The 17,928-nt window shown below is 34.8% G+C and overlaps 1 protein-coding gene across 5 annotated transcripts in view; it reads left to right on the top strand.

Annotated features, from left to right (window-relative positions):
• Window positions 1-4,971: 4,971 nt before the first annotated feature.
• Window positions 4,972-17,928, top strand: part of LOC140058703 (ubiquitin-like modifier-activating enzyme 1) — a 32,819-nt gene continuing 19,862 nt past the window's right edge. For 3 of the 5 annotated variants that reach the window (XR_011847042.1, XR_011847043.1, XM_072104416.1), the window contains exons 1-8: window positions 5,346-5,438; window positions 10,496-10,609; window positions 11,562-11,623; window positions 12,980-13,148; window positions 13,371-13,505; window positions 16,376-16,573; window positions 16,759-16,842; window positions 17,123-17,269. Coding sequence is in view for 3 of the 5 variants with exons in the window: in XM_072104416.1 (XP_071960517.1) it covers window positions 5,436-5,438; window positions 10,496-10,609; window positions 11,562-11,623; window positions 12,980-13,148; window positions 13,371-13,505; window positions 16,376-16,573; window positions 16,759-16,842; window positions 17,123-17,269 (912 nt within the window). In the remaining 2 variants the exon portion in view is untranslated. Of the gene's footprint in view, window positions 5,130-5,344; window positions 5,439-10,495; window positions 10,610-11,561; window positions 11,624-12,979; window positions 13,149-13,370; window positions 13,506-16,375; window positions 16,574-16,758; window positions 16,843-17,122; window positions 17,270-17,928 lie in introns of those variants that run through there. The other 2 variants (XM_072104417.1, XM_072104418.1) reach the window with 2 other exon arrangements.

The raw sequence follows: 17,928 nt of genomic DNA, 5'->3' as shown, positions 1-17,928 counted from the left end.
GTTTATTATTCCTGATACGCATGAGTAGATTCAAGAAGATTTGGCCCGCCCTCACACGACGGTTAGTGTAATTTGTTGAAAATTTTATTACGGTTCCTTTAGACTAGGCTATGAATGAGGTAGGTGCCACCCGGAGAGGTAGAAATTCTCATATAACTTTTCTAGACCAGTTTTTTCTGGGGAATCCAAATATATTGGGTAAACGGGCTGTAACCTGAGAACTTTCGCGTGAGGGCGCTTTTTTTCAAAATGGCTGCCAGTTACAGTAGACTATGATATCTTGGCAACCACTGGTCATAGAGAGTTGATTTTGGTGTCAAATTGTTTGGAATGTACATGTTCCTATTTGATGTAATAGAAAATTTTGTCAGAAAATGGCCGGAAATACCTCTATTGACCTTTGACCCAATATCTAACAGATATCATATCTCCGTAACTACTGGACACAGAAAGTTGTAATTGGTGTCAAACTCTCCAGAATATAGATGTTTATATTCAAACTAATAGAACATTATCTGTAAAAATGACCGGAAATAACGTTACTGACCTTTGACCCAAAATGCAAGACATTTCTCCTATCTGATCACGTTAATCCTGTCAATTAATTCATTTTGTGCCAATTGGAGGTTGACATTCTCATATTATTTTCTTGACCAGTTTTTCATGTGCAATCCGAGTAATATGAGATAAATAAGCCATAACAAGGCCAAGAATTTAATTCTTTTACTACATACATGCTTCCCTTTAGTGTTTCAGTCTGTATGTCGTGTATTAATCTTCAAGATCGCTCACATCACTGCAATCTGAAAAGTCTTCATATTCATTATGTGTAAACAGTTCCTGGACATCAGTGGGCATCACTGTCTCAATCCATTTAGGCTCCATTTGTTCGTTCCATCCATTGTGTGTACTGTTGTTGACAAAATCATTGACGTCTGCTGATTGCCATTCTTTAGTAATGAAGTTTGCTCTAAGTATATGAAACTCAAGGGTCTGCTGACATAGTGGCAGTAATGATATATCTGTAATCTTGTTGTGTCTGGAAAACTTTCTGTTGAAGATATCATATCTTGCTTGATTTACACTTTTCCCCTTCACTCCATACAATGGTGAAACATACTCTTCAAGTTCCTCATACAACTCTTTTGATGGAACATCTGACACTCCAAGGTTGCAGAATGTGTCTGCGCTTTTGTTAAATCAATGTCACTCAATTTCAGTACATTTCGGTATTTCCCAGTGTTTGTATCAATAATTACCCTCTGCCCATCATCTATGAAATGAGATAGTGAAATGACTGGAATGTCAAAGTCTCCAGAATGGGAACGAATTATTGCTACGCCTTGATTGTTATTTGTTAAAGCATGCTTTGCATGCAGGATGACTTTCATGTCGGCTTCTTCTTGGCTACTATTAAGCTCCGGAACCAATACAACATCTCAGTTAGTAACGTAGATGCATTCTTTGTACGATGAAAAGTAGATAACATCACTCCTCATATCTGTTAGAATGCTTTCTTTCTTTGACACTAGTACACAGCGAATAAGCTCAATCAATCTGGTCTTGTTTTTGCCGTTGGCAAGGAAATTGTTAAAATCACGGGGCAACTTTGATATTTTTGAGCTTACAATTACTTTTGGTGCAATACCGCGTCTGTTTCTCGCAGTGCTCGACCAGGATCCATAACATCATCTCACTTTATTTTCAAATAGTGGGAAGAAACTCGAAATCAAGGAAAATGGGAAAGTAAGAGTAATATAAGCTAATCGGGATGTTTTAGGAAAGCTTCTTGCCACCTCAACAAAGCATGGTAGAATAATTGACTTTAAGAAAGCCTTTGAGTATCCACTTACCCCTGTCCCGTTAAGCCTTGCTAATGCAGATGGGACAAGACGAACAACTCAGAAAAGTGTCCTAATGGAAATTCTCATCGAAATTTCAACTGATGTTATAGATCCTGGTCGGGCACTGCCAGCAAAGGCTACTGTCATTGCCTATGTTGTTGACTTGATGGCATTAATCAGAACATTTACATCTTACCCTGATGCGTGCGTACGAGGATCTTGTAGCAAAGGTTTTCAACAGCATCCCTAAAGGATACAAGCGAGTTGATATTGTTACCGATGCATACCTGCCAAAAAGCATTAAGTCTGTTGAGAGAAACATACGCGGTATTGCACCAAAAGCAATTGTAAGCTCAACAATATCAAAGTTGGCCCGTGATTTCAACAATTTCCTTGCCAACGGCGAGAACAAGACCAGATTGATTGAGCTTATTCGCTGTGTACTAGTGTCAAAGAAAGAAAGCATTCTAACAGATATGAGGAGTGATGTTATCTACTTTTCATCGTACAAAGAATACATCTACGTTACTAACTGAGATGTTGTATTGGTTCCGGAGCTTAATAGTAGCCGGAAGAAGAAGCCTACACGAAAGTCATCCTGCATGCAAAGCATGCTTTAACAAATAACAATCAAGGCGTAGCAATAATTCGTTCCCATTCTGGAGACATTGATATTCCAGTCATTGCACTATCTCATTTCATAGATGATGGGCAGAGGGTAATTATTGATACAAACACTGGGAAATACCGAAAGGTACTGAAATTGAGTGACATTGATTTAACAAAAGCGCAGAAATCATCCCTTATTGGATTCCATGCTTTCACAGGTAACGATTATAACTCCGCTTTCTTTCGGAAAGGAAAACGTACCTGCTGGAAGCTTCTGGAATCAAAAGCAAAATTTGTTGACACATTCTGCAACCTTGGAGTGTCAGATGTTCCATCAAAAGAGTTGTATGAGGAATTTTAAGAGTATGTTTCACTATTGTATGGAGTTAAGGGGAAAAGTGTAAATCAAGCAAGATATGATATCTTCAACAGAAAGTTTTCCAGACACAACAAGATTACAGATATATAATTACTGCCACTATGTCAGCAGACCCTTGAGTTTCATATACCTAGAGCACACTTCATTACTAAAGAATGGCAATCAGCAGATGTCAATGATTTTGTCAACAACAGTACACACAATGGATGGAACGAACAAATGGAGCCTAAATGGATTGAGACAGTGATTCTCACTGATGTCCAGGAACTGTTTACACATAATGAATATGAAGAATTTTCAGATTGCAGTGATGTGAGCGATCTTGAAGATTAATACACGACATACAGTCTGAAACACTAAAGGGAAGCATGTACAGTATATAGTAAAAGAATTAAATTATTGGCCTTGTTATGGCTTATTTATCTCATATATTCGGATTGCACATGAAAAACTGGTCCAGAAAATAATATGAGAATGTCAACCTCCAATTGGCACAAAATGAATTAATTGACAAAATTAACGTGATCAGATGGGAGAAATTTCTTGCATTTTGGGTCAAAGGTCAGTAACGTTATTTCCGGTCATTTTTACAGATAATGTTCTATTAGTCTGAATATAAACATCTATATTCTGGAGAGTTTGACACCAATTACAACTTTCTGTGTCGAGTAGTTACGGAGATATGATATCTGTTAGATATTAGGTCAAAGGTCAATAGAGATATTTCCGGCCATTTTCTGACAAAATGTTCTATTACATCAAATAGGAACATGTACATTCCGAATAATTTGACACCAAAATCACCTCTCTATGACCAGTGGTTGCCAAGATATCATAGTCTATTGTAACTGGCAGCCATTTTGAAAAAAAGCGCCCTCACGCGAAAGTTCTCAGGTTACAGCTCGTTTACCCAATATATTTGGATTCCCCAGAAAAAACTGGTCTAGAAAAGTCATATGAGAATTTCTACCTCTCCGGGTGGCACCTACCTCATTCATAGCCTAGTCTACTTTACTTATTTATATTTTGCACAAAAACGTGTTTTAATTTCAGTCCTTGTATACTGTTAACTATACAAATACAACTGAATATCAAGAATAAACTGTACTTTCAACAATTTAAATAAACACAATGTGGGGCCTAAGTTATATTTGTATTAATATATTAAAATGTTTATTTAAGATGTATTGTCCCCCAAAAACAGGAAAAATAAAGGTTAATAATTAAATCAGAATTTAAATAGGTTATTTTGTAATCTAATAAAGTTAATCCCTTCCGTAAAAAAAAGAAGAAAAAAGTATGTTTTCTTATATAAAATGACAAAATAAATGGTCAAATTCAACCAAAAACCCATTGGCTGGCAGCCAATCTATATTTTGCTTTAAATTAATTTTTTTTTAGGTAAATACATTGTTTTTCAATTTAAACTTTGTTCAAAGTGGATAACTATTACGTGACATTAAAATGGCATATTCGAAAAAAAATTGAAAAAAATATTATTTCAGGGGAGGACAACACATCTTTTATGTTACTGTGACCTCTTATAACTCTCCCGATATCCTTTCCGATCCTACTAATTAACTAATTACAGTACAATCTACCCAGTTTTTTGATAAACATGCATTCTTAAACAATTAAATAACAAATAAACAAAAGATATACTAGTAAAAAATGTTATAATAAATGCATGCAAATATTGGGTAAAACTTATGTCATTATTTCTATTCTTAATTGCGCCCTCTATGAATTGATGTAATTTTGAAATGCCATAGCGCCCTCTATAATTTAGACACGCACGATATCAATTACTGTATTCCCATGATTATTCCAAGTTCTAAATAATAATTTTATAGGATATATCAATATTAAATAATAATCGGATTGTATGTAATAAATATATATTTTCAAATTTTAATAAATAATTTTTCAATTTGAAACATTTCACTTAATATTAAAAGTTAGTAAATACATTTATTGATAATTATATTTATTATGTGTTACTCTCCTCTCGTCGTCGCGCGCTCTCCTCTTCCGCCGCCGCCCCGATCATAATTATAATATTCTGCTAATAGCATTCTTTCTGGCAATTTTTTTTTGTTTGAAATATTAAAATTCAATAATCATGCAATCTCCTTCCGGGTCTCACAGGTAAAAAAGTAGTCAACGGACGGACTGCCCGTAAAGCGACATACATAGCGACGGAAACATTGAATTTTTTGTATCATTATTACCTGGCGAGCAGCTAAATTCCATTGTGGAATTTAGTGTAAATGTGCCATATTTTTTAAGTAGTTTTGGTAAGATTATTTTTAGATATTATTGGTTTAAATTGTTATTATTTGTATAGATATTGTGCAGAATGGGTCGCTAAAAGTACAAAGCCCTCGCGGAAATCGAGAGAGGGCTTCACATGTGTGCGGTCTGTGCTTGCTGCCTCTCGTGGAACGGTTTTGTATGATAGAGAGCAGACGTGAATCACAGAAAACTGTCTCAAGTTCTGCTATGATTTAACCTAATATTAGTAAAAATATTCTTCTCATTTCAACAATTTTGTAGCATAACATGATCAAGACTGATTTTAATGCAAAGATTGTGGATAAAATATGGTAAGAAGTTTTAAATAATGCAATGAAATCTGAAAAATACGTCATGCAAAATGTCAGGCCTTGCCCTTTCTTTGCTGCTGGGATGGAATGCGTCCACCATTCGTTTTTTTCGCCGGTGACTTTTAATTTCTTAAAAATTGTTAGTTACCCAGTTGTTATAGCCTTATAATTAGTTCTGAATGAATATCGACCATTGTTGTGTATTATGTTCTGGTTTTTTTTTGATAAAATAAAGCCTTACAAATGAATACAAATTCCTTTGTTCAATCAAAGTTTAAATAACTTTTCAACCACCATGCCTCATTTAATGAGCCAACAAGAAGAATTCATTGCAAAATACATTTTATCAAATGTTATTCAATTCAATATTTATTGCAGATGATCTACACAGTAGACTAGACAGAAGAAAAATGTTATATTTTGTATGGCCTAAAGCCTAATTTAATTTTTCACAAAATCTTAATAATTCCCAGTGAACTTTTACCTGAATTTATAAATTAAAGTAAAATATGTATTTATTATTTTGTTTTATTTGATTCTTTGATGGCAAAACAACAAAGTACAAACTGGTCCAGGACCAGGTCGGATGAGAAATTCGCCTACAGTATGCACATGTACAGATAGGCCTGACGCCAATCACAAGTGTCTACTACACAGAGTAACACCGGTTCTCGTCAGATCACCGAAGTTAAGCAACGTTGGGCCCGGTTGCGTTCTGGATGGGAGACCGTCTAGAAATCGTGGGGGGTGCTGTATATACTGGAGAGTGATGGTGTAATGGTAATATCGGACTAGCATGTGATAGGCATGGGTTCGAGGTTATCTGTACCATACTAATTGCATCCTTAGGCAAGATGCTTTACTCTCATTGCCTAATCTGGTAGGCGCTGCACTGCTGGCTGCCGTGGGTCCGTGGAGGGCCTAATCCTAATTTCCTCACTGAGGACAAATATTAATACAAAATACAAATACAATAGTACAGACTGTGTCTACTACTTAGACAATGTTAGAAAATTCTTGCATGGGCCCATGTTTTATATTTTATTTTAATCATAAATTTTAAATGAATAAAATATAAAACACCTACACGTATGATTAACCGAAGAAGGTTGCCATTTTCATGGTTTTTTAAAAATTGTAATAATGTGCTAAAGAATTTACAATTTGGCAGACAGATCAGCGACCTTTCGCCAGTTTTGCAAAAGCAAATTTGACCTTAGCTTGTGTCACTGTGTGGTATAGTTTTATTAACATACAGGGTGGTTATGATACAAATGTTAGGATCATTCCATGCCAACAAATTTTATGAAAATCATGGCTGGGTATACCATCTCAGATTTCCTTGAAATTCACGTATAATATGCTAATATAACTATACGTCTCACGAACAAACCACAAATTTCCCATTTGGAATGTGTTGTCTGTGGCATTTTGATTCGTGTGTTCGTGAGACATTATGTAGTTGCATATTATGCTAGTTTCAAGGAATCTAAGATGGTACCCAGCCATCCCATTTGTTGAATTGGTATGGATTGACCCTTGGGTAAAACATGCCGAAAGCTGTTTTGCTTGAAAGAATAATTTTCTGTAAAGTTTTGTCTTTGCTCTTCAATAATTTTTTCGTATTTCAAGATAGAAATGGCAGATGGTTGAAATTATTGAAATAATAGGAAATTGAGTTTGTTTCCGTTGAAGATGCCATGGAGTACAGTACATACTATATTGCATGATGAGATTAAAATGTTTTTTAATATAAATAATTGATAATCATTTCCTTTCATCTGGACAATATTATTAAAATTGTTGAAGTAACACTAACAGTTATATGTTAGTAGCTAACCTCATTCTGTAAAGTTGTGTTTCAGCTGGGTGGTGTAAGCACTGTATGTTCTTTCTTTAGAGTTCTTTATATCCTGTTCATAACAAGTCGGATGTTAGATTTAATAAAGTAATGAAATCCATTATTTTCTTAGTAAACAACAGCAAAAAATAGCAATTGCGCCCTCGTGTGTGTGGAGAAACATACCTTGTTCAACATAAATGGGTAGTAGAGTCCATTAAGTATTTGGGGGTCCACTATTTCAGAACCTATTTAGATTATCGAATGTAGGAAAATACCATCTGGATCTTAAAAAAATGTTTGCGGAACGTTAATTTAAAAATATCAGGTGATTTTCAAGTAAAGTATCTTGGGAAGCAGGCAAGCAACATGGGGAACAACTAATTTGGGAAGTGATACTGTGTGACTCAATATTTCCACTTAGACAGTGTCCTGATATCATGTGGCTAGTATGAGGTCATTGATTAGTAATTATTATTTTAGACTGGTTTTAGACACTGTATGGTGTTATGCTTTCATAGTAAACATCGTCACTGGCATTGTACTGTACACAAGTAAAGTGTTGGACTCTAAATTACTCGCTGCAAACTGTAGTGTTGCAGATTCGGGAAAATGCCTGGTTGTGATAGTAACTCTAATTTGTTGTAGGTCAAAATCATTGATGCATGACATATTCTAAACGTCGTGCACTTACCTTCTTTCAGCATTCGTAGCGAATGAAAGTTCAGTGTCGTAAGAGGTATCTATCAGTATCACCTAGTGTATCTTTTCTTAGTTTGAACAGACTGTACACTAGAGGGTTGTATGCCATGGTGAATACAAAATCATACAGTACAGTACTACCGTACCTGTTTGTTTCTGAACAAGCCCAGTATTAAAATTATTACAAATCTGCCTATTTCGGACTACATTTAATCTGTAAAGAGGATGCTAAAATCATTATGCACAGACACCCAATAATGTAATTGAGGACACTGATCCTTATCCACACACTTTGCATTTCTTTGTGACTAAAAGTACAAAGGATTTTGAATTATTACCGTACTACCGTGATATTCGTCAACACGAATACGCTTTACGAATATGAAATGGGGATCAGCTCAAAAGTTTCACAAATGTATGACGTATCCGTTTTCGTTATCGTATTCGTAAGGTTGCGAAACCTCCCTATTCTACGATAAATTACACGAACTAGCCTATAAGCTTAATTTTCGACACCCTACACCTTGTGTATTTAGAGGCAACGTCGTACACGTGAGGGCGCTCGCTCGCATGGTGGAATACACAGTGTACTGTACATGTGCTGTTTTTGACGATCTGCATTTTTGGATCCTCGGGTATAAGCCCACCCCCAAGCTTGACGTGATTTCATGTTCAAGGGGGGTGGGCTTATACTTGCGTCAGTACGGTAATTTTTTTGTTTCCAATCTTGTTTGCTGTGTGTGACCACAACTTCCTTTTTCTGAATTTAATAGAAAGAATACTTTGGGCTTTGTACACTTTTTGTACTGTATATCTATCGGTTTCTTTTAATGTACTCCCTATTCATTTTATACTGATCTTGAAAGCATCTTGCTGTTATTCAGATTGATGTACGTATAACCTATAATGCTCTGTCTACACTAGCAAACTTTATTATGTGACAAAAAAAATGTGCCCTATGAACACGATGATCACTACTGTATTAAGCATCATATCTATTTTTAAGAATTGCATTTATGAACGATGATACTCATCCACTCCGTACATCCTTCATGTTTAATCGTACTGGGAGTGAGAGTACCATCAAGGTTATGGACAGCACGGTACCGACTGTCGTTTGTCCCACAATGCATATTTAGATACAATGACAAACACAAATAGTAAAACACCTGGGAACGCCTGATTGCGTTTATCCTCTGTACATATTTTATTGTTCTGTGTATTTTTCTTTGTGTTTTAACATTTTACTGATTTCATTCTATTTTTATATTAAGTTGCCATGAGAAAAACCAATTTCAAATCTTTCGTTGACGAACTGTTTGAATTAAAGTTATCTTGTATCTTGTAATTAATTTGTAATGGAAATCCCGCCACAAGATTCTCATCTGTATATTAATTGGCTAATTTTGTTTCCAAAAGATATTTACTGTATGCCACTGCCAGGTAATTGTCTATTAAATGTTTTCAAAATTGAACTAATTTTGAATTGTACTAATTTTGAATTGTACTAACTAAGTGTAAAGGTGGTACTACAGTATAATATATCATTATGATACAGATCTAGTTTACAGATTTTTAGTCGCGTGCAACGTGACTCTACAGCTCACTATATTGGTCGGTCGGTTGGTCGGTAAACGCTAACTTGAGCCCGCGACTGAAGCAATGTATGGCATTTTTTCAATTGGTTTGGAGGAACTAAGATCTTCCTGAAATGTTATATATTTTTTGCATTAAATTTGCATATTAACATAATAAGTTCATGAATAACCCTTGGTAGTTTTGGTTAAACGTAAAATAAACGTTTCACTGTCACTAATACGTTTGACATGGTTAATTAATGTTCTGTTACTTTTGTTAAACTATCAGCTGTAAAGAGTATCCAAGTAGGCCTACCTAGTTGAAAATACTAGGAGGATAAAGCAACGTGCAAAGAAACTGGCAACACTACCACATAATGCCAGACTTAGGACAATGAGCTATCATTTCCTTACGTTCAGAATGTTGGAAAACACTGATGCTCATTCAGAATTTCAAACAATTATAAGCTATGTAACGAATTATTGAAAACTTGCTACTAAATACAAAAATGTCAAATAATATTGTATTTTGTCTATTGAATTGACAAAATGTAACTTTTGGTGATCGTGTTTTTAATGGCTAGGCCTGCTGTACTGTAACCTGTACTGTACAACCACTATACAACAAAATGTGTAATTGTATGTTTCATATAAAACCATTTTTAATACCGGTTTGAGCCAATCTAATCCAGCAAATCTTTTTTGGTAAAGACTTGCGTCAGGAGAACACAGTTGCAAACTTATCTTATTATCTGTATACAACTAAACCCAGGTCTGAACAGACCCTTAGTTGAATTAAGAAACCAATATATGTCATTGTGCTAGTGTAGCCAACTGATTGGTTTCACCATGGTAATTACTCCTTGTTGTCATGGTTATTTTTAGCCCATTACAAACCGTCACTAATGACTAAGCAATTTCTTTGTCATGTTATTCAGATGTCATCTAGCGTTACTGAAGAACACTGCTCCGAGCCCCCTAGCAAAAAGTTGAAAGTTCAGACCGAGGTGGATACCAACAACGCCACAAATAATTCGCTTCCAACAACCAGTGTAAGTACGACTTTTGTTTTATTACTTCCAAAGTTCCAAATCTAACAGCGAAAAATTTCCAATTATAGGATGCCGTAAAATAATTTTCAAATATAAATTTTATAGATGTAAACACAATATAGACAACTTTAGAATGACTTTACCCTTTCCACATCTGCATGATAACTTGTCACAAGTTAAAACTAGGCAAACCGCGAGACATCTCGGAGAAAGAATAGTTGCGCGCTATTTGATTATTATGATTGGTCACATTAATGTCATAGTTTTAAACGTAACAAAAATGGTGTATTGTTTGGTTAATTATCTGTTTAGACGATCACATAATTTCAAACACTATTGATGTTGTTGCAAATTATTTAAAAAAATCAATATTTTAATGTGTCAAAAATAAAAGATGAATTTCCCTACTTTAAACAAGATTGAGTTTGCGTATACAACATTGAAAGAAACATATTATAAATTGGCAGTCGCATTTTTTTGTAATATTTTTGTACAAATTTAATAATTGATAAATTAGATTCAAAAGTATAGAAACACATTAAATACATTGTTCATATTTGTCTATAAGATCAGAAAATTCATTTGACAACAACCTAAAAAGTGTATGAGGTAAAATAACACAAAAAATAATTTATAAAAGAGAGCCAAAAGGTTACACCTGACTGAACAATTATTTACCGGAGTTGATAAAAAAAAGAACATTTAAAGAAAGGCATAATAGTATACCAGTTTTTGATTGAGGTGCTTGTATGTATTAAATGTACAGTATTAAAAGTATAACATTTATATGACAAGGCTTTTATCAATCGTTTTACTACACATCAAGAGCAATTAGAAAAAATTTCCTTAACTTTAAGTAATACTGTACTCAATGTAGATTAGGCCAAATAAGGATTACTTACACATGGTATTAGTTTAGATTTTTTTGTTAACATATTTTTACTATTATTAGGTGGAAATGGCAAAAAATGGGGATCAGACGGAAATTGATGAAGGTCTATACTCAAGACAGCTGTAAGAACATTTTTTAACATTATGAATTTATTAATTGTACTGATGAATATTCATGAACACGTTTACTGGTTCCGTCTCGTGTGCCAAGGAAAATATGTTGATGCACCATTTTACACGTCCGACGGGTTTTTACAAGCTCCTCAAGCTGATTAAAAATGATATATTCGTACTGCTCAGACAGAAACACTACAGCTCTGTGACAACAAATGTGATGTGCCCATATCATATAGACATGTCATATCTCTACCATAATTATTAGGCCATATCACTACCATAATTGGGCACACACTTTTTTTATCAAACTAGTTTTTACGAGCTCCTCAAGCTGCTCACAAATGATCTATTCGTACTGCTTAGACAGTACGAGTAGGACCTACCTACCCAAAAAGCTAGATTGCTTCAAAACAGTCAAATGCAAGCCTTTTGTTTGTACATAGACACAAATGGTTCCTACTGTAGTACAGTAGAACCTGTGTTTTACGTACCCTGATTTTACGTTCTCTCGATTTTATGTACGCTTAAAATAACAGATGACGTCATCATTTTCTTACATTGAGGGCGCAATTTAACAACAACAAAGCATGCACACAAAGCCACAATCATGGCTGTGTGAGGAATTCTGCTGTGTGTGGGACAAGCTACGCACGTGCATTCCCCCTAAAGCAGCGACTGTTTTTATTGATAGAAAACAATTATATTTTACACTTTATTTAAACATCGCACAGCCTGTATATACTGTACTTTTCTAGTTAGGCCTCACATCTTGCTAGGCCTGCTAGCCTAGCCTGAATAGTCTAGGCCTAGCTAGTGACCACCTCAGCCCATGGAGGTATCCTCCATGCTCAGCCTGCATACTGTACAGAAGTAGGCAAATACTACTACGATCTCTACGTATTTGGGGTCAATTTAAGGTCAACCTTGATTTTACGAATCCCTTGTTTTACGTACGCCTTTCGGTCCCGTACCGTACGTAAAATGAAGGTTCTACTGCATCCCCAAACTACATTTATATTGTTACAATATATCTGCACACAACATTGCTGTTCAACAACATTCTAGCCGCAGATTTTACTGTATGACATGTGATTATAATCACTGATGAAACCAAGTATCTTCGTCTCTAAAAAAAATAATTTCATGATGAATATCACTCTCTATAGTTGACTTTTTTGTTTGACTAAAAGACAAGATGATTTGACCGAAATTAATTTAGTTTGAATTTTAATTATGTTTTAAAAGCGTAGTGTCAACTCCGGTTTATAACAGTCTTTTAGAAAAGATTTTATTTTACTCTGAAAAATTGACTTAATTCAAAGTTTTACTTATTCCTCAAGATTATTTCTTTTTTCTTTACAGATATGTACTTGGCCATGACGCCATGAAACGCATGGGTCGGTCTGACGTTTTGATATCCGGAATGAAAGGTCTCGGTATAGAGATTGCAAAAAACGTTGTGCTGTCTGGCGTCAAGTCCGTCACAATACACGATGAAGGTGTGGTCTGTATGGCCGATCTATCTTCACAAGTAAGACATTTCTTTCCCTCTTTCCTACCCAAAAAGATTTTGTAGAGTCAAAGTACACATTTACAGGATGTCTTATGCAAATCGAACCACTAACACCAACACGTAATCGAATTGAAAATGATATCTATTTGCTATTTTGTCTGAATACATTGGATTCGCATGAATGAATTCACCTGGTGGAAAATCTTTAAGCTTCACACTTATTTTTGGTTGCTATTACAGTTTTTTCTTCGCAAAGAAGACATCGGCAAGAAAAGGGCAGAAGTGACGTCTCCCCGCCTGGCCGAGTTAAATTCCTACGTACCAGTATCGCATCACACCACTGCACTAAATGAGGCATTTGTTAGTAATTTTCAGGTGAGAATTTAATCATACTGGTAGTTTTAGTATGTTAATTTGTTATATAAGACCTGTTTTTTATCCATACAGAATATAGTTTTTTGTATAATTTCTGATGTTTAAAATATGTTCAGTAGTTTTATAACAGAAAAAATCTGTTTACAGTTTTGACATGTTGAGTTGGAAATACCTGCATAGCAATTAGTTTCATTTTTTTTATCAGTGGCAAACACTGCCATAGTGATGCAACTTCATGAGCAGGAAAGAGTAAATCTTAGGGGCCGTCCAAAAACTAATTTTCCGCGAGTTCCGCGATTTTACCTTCATAGTTCATTGAACCTCATTTCCGCGGAACGTGCGATACAAAAATATTCATTCGGAATGCTCGCGGAACGCAATTGATGAATATTCATATCAACAATCAAAATGTTGCCGCCCACATATCGCGAGTTCCGCGGGTAACGGCATAATAAATAGATGAGATAATAGTACAAAATAGCACGTTTTTTTAGGCCTAGCTAGGTTGGCCGACTTCGACTACAGTAGGCTAGTACTCTACTAGGCCTAGTCCTACTTAAACTACTCTGATACTAACGGAGAAAATGATACCAAAACTATTTGTTTGTAGGCCTTAACTACAACTATTCATACACAGGGTTTCAACCACGGTAAAATTCAAGCCAATGACATTATGTAGTAGAATATAAATTATAGTTATTTTCCGAGTTTCGATTTTTAAAGCTGTTTTTTTAATATAAAATTCAAAACACGGACGGACGCCGACCCCTCTCTCTCTGTTAGTTTAGAATTAATTCTGCACATGTATTGTGGAATATACCATTTCTTTGAGGTCGGTAAAAACGCGTTTGTTAATTTAGTGTACGACGTTGTTAAACAAGATTTTTCGATGATCTGTCGGCTGGATTATTTAGGTGGGTGCGATAAAATATAAATATAATATACTTCCAACGATCTTCGGATTGAGGTGCGTGTTTAACTTTGTTACTAAAAGTGGACACCCCTAATTTTAGACGTATAATGGACTGCACCATGTAGGAACGCACATGGTATTTTCTTATCAGAGGGTGCGTGTACGTCAAAAGGAATTGTTTTTCCAACGATCCTTCTAGATCTTTCGTGCGTGGAGGATGTATGTACACGACACGACGCCGTGTTAAATTTCTTATCAGAGGGGTGCGTGTGCGTCAAATGGAATTGTTTTCCCAATGAATTGAATTGCATGTGTTCTCGATCGGATCGGCGGTGGGAGGATAGGCTAGGAGTGCGTGTAATGCGTCGTAATCTGATTTATTATTTTCTTTCTGTACTGTACACAGGGGACTATCATTGTTTAACAAGCTAAGCATTTCATAATAAATCTAGGCCTACCTTGGTAGTTGTTTTTACCAGGCTAGCGGCGTGGCAATGACAATGTGGCGACAACGTTAAAAAATGTAAACGCAAGAAGGAGGCCTCTGCAAGCAAGGGAAATCCCCTTGCAAAGAAGTCAGGCGAATATGTTTGCGTCTCGTCCGAGTCGTTGTGTAAACAAATCTTCTTGACATTATTTTCTATCTACTTCAGTGGTTTTTATTGTGGTAAAACTCGGGAAGGGCACTCACATTTCATTTATTATTATCTATATATTTATTAATAACAAAAACAAGATCAGACACACGAATGGATATAACAATTGTAAACAATATTGAAATATTTGTTCTTCTGTAAACATCAATTACCGTAATACCTGGCTGGCAAAGCGTTATTCAAACGAGCACTATATTCTCTAGTATTGGCAATACTGCCGCGAGTTCCGCGATATTGTAAGGCTTTCGCGAGTCTCGCGATATTAATGAATATTCATGAGTTCCGCGAGAAAATCAAGCTTGAATGATTTTGCCTCATTACCGCAAGAGACGTTCACTTTCATGGTTGAGTAAGTAATAGGGTATGTTATCGCGGAACTCGCGGAAAATTAGTTTTTGGACGGCCCCTTAACAAAACACGAACTGAGAAATAACTAATAAATATAATTAAAATATTAAAATAAACAAATCAAATAATCAAAACAATTTACAATGCGAAAAGTACTTTACATTATGGTATAATAATCCCATAATCTTGTTGCATAATTATTTCAAAATATTTTATTTTTATTTTATTCAAACTCATTCCACAGCGGGAAACCCGCCCCTTACAGAATGGAATAAACTATACCATATAAAAATATATATAAATCTTAAAATCTAACAATACAAAATTATACAATTTTACTAATTTTATTACAAAAACTATGAAATGCTTGGCAAATTGGCTATTATTGCTCCAGTTCTACATGCATCATTGCTTCCCAAAGGTCATGGTTTGTCTACAAACATGTGGCCTAAGACAACCTCTGTGGGTGAAATCAATTATTGCAGGCGACAATTGTACAGTACATTAGTCTGTTGGGAGGTATTTTAGTAGCTGCATCATCACGTTTCTATGTTTGCTTTAAGATGTGATCGCAGCACTCGTTTACACTTGGTTTATTAGTACACAACTTCTTTTAAACAGTCCCTAAAATCATTGTATTTTTAAATTTTTTCACATAAGCATTTTATACAAATTTTTAATCTTTTAAATATTCGTATTTTAAATTTTGGATTTTAACTTTTAATCTATTCTCGTCTTAGTATAAGGAATCTGTGCAATTTGTTTCTCTATGTTTCTGGACCCCAATTGAAATAAGTTTTTAATTTTTGGGATATCCTTTTAACTCAAGTACTGTACTGATTTTTAATTGTTTACATGTTTTAATTGTATGTATCTATGTTGACTCAGTTAATAAAGAAATCAATCAATCAATCAATCAAATATTATTGTCGACATTTTGACGTTTGTTTCAGGTTGTCGTGTTGACAAATTCAACCTTAGATACCCAGCTTGCCTTGGGTGAGTTTTGCCACTCAAAGGGTATTCACATTATTGTAGCAGACACAAGAGGCTTATTTGGTCAGATCTTCTGTGATTTTGGCAAGGATTTTGTTGTCGTGGACACCACTGGAGAACAGCCAATTAGCAACATGGTTTCATCGGTTACTAAGGTATGCAATCCCAAAATGCATTATTATTTGCTATTTTTCAAATAAATGTAGATGGGAAAAAGATACAATTTTATCGACTGATTGACTCACTCTAACTGCTAACATTTGTTTAAAATTATTCTTCTTTTAAAATGTTAAATAAATACTGAACATTCTGAAATGGGTTATTTTATTTACGATTTTAGGATAAGGATGGAATTGTAATGTGTTTAGATGAGACCAGGCATGGCTTAGAGTCCGGAGATTATGTCACATTTGCAGAAGTTCAAGTAAGTATAAAATATTTTTTTCTTTTTAAAATGTGCTACCATTACCAAAAATTCAACCATTTATTTGTCATTTTTTAATTGAAAACATTTTTTTTTTCCCTATTTTTTTTTCTGTGGAAGTGTTTAAATAACCTATTAAAAGTCTGATTTAATTAATTGGGGGACAAAAAGTCTTTAAATTGTGACATCAGTTGACCTTCGATTTATCCACTATTTAATCATAGATGCTCTTGATTGCTCTTGATTATGGTCTCAACAATATTTTCATTTTATTACGTAGGGTATGGTTGAACTGAATCAGTGCCAACCGCGCAAGATAAAGGTGCTTGGTCCGTACTCGTTCAGTATTGGTGATACAACAAGCATGTCGGATTACACTAGAGGAGGTATTGTCACTCAAGTGAAGATGCCCACGAAAGTCTCATTTGTAAGTAAAAATACTTCGTCCTACTTTCTCAATATGGTGATTATTTTTTTTTTATATATTTTATTCAATCGAAACTTAACAGCGCTAATTACCGCCACTTAACAGGTTTGATACAAACAAAGCCAGGTCTGTTTTAAAGCACCTTGATTGGTCCTAACTTTGATCAAGGGCTTCTCTCGTCCTGTGCCCACCTTCACCAGAGGAAAGGCATAAGCCAATACGTCTGAGGCAGATACTAAATACTATTGTTGTAATTGTGTATTTGAAAATAGCGGACTATATCAATGTGTTTAGTTTATTTTCATTTATTTGTTCGACAAAAAAACGGCACCCAGAAGTCCCTCAGCTTAAAATTTACGACATTTTATACAGTACAAAAGTTAAAATTCACAAAAGCGAATAAAATGCAATATATGTTAAAAACAAATATGACTTAAATTTACATAAAAGTTATTAAGGTCACAGAAAATGGCATCGTTTGATATAGATTCAGACTTATATACTGTACAGAAAAAGTATGTATAGTTGTTATAATTATTCTGCTGCAGTAACTACATTTTGTTACTGCAGTAACATTACTTTAATGTGTTTCAAAGTATTTTATCAGGCAGTCACTGCACTAACAGTATTATTATCCTTTTAAAACCTTGCGAAATAAT

The sequence above is a fragment of the Antedon mediterranea genome, chromosome 9 (genome assembly GCF_964355755.1).
Source record: "Antedon mediterranea chromosome 9, ecAntMedi1.1, whole genome shotgun sequence".
In the NCBI taxonomy this organism is placed as follows: Eukaryota; Metazoa; Echinodermata; class Crinoidea; order Comatulida; family Antedonidae; genus Antedon; species Antedon mediterranea.
This window is presented reverse-complemented; position numbering and strand designations above follow the sequence as displayed.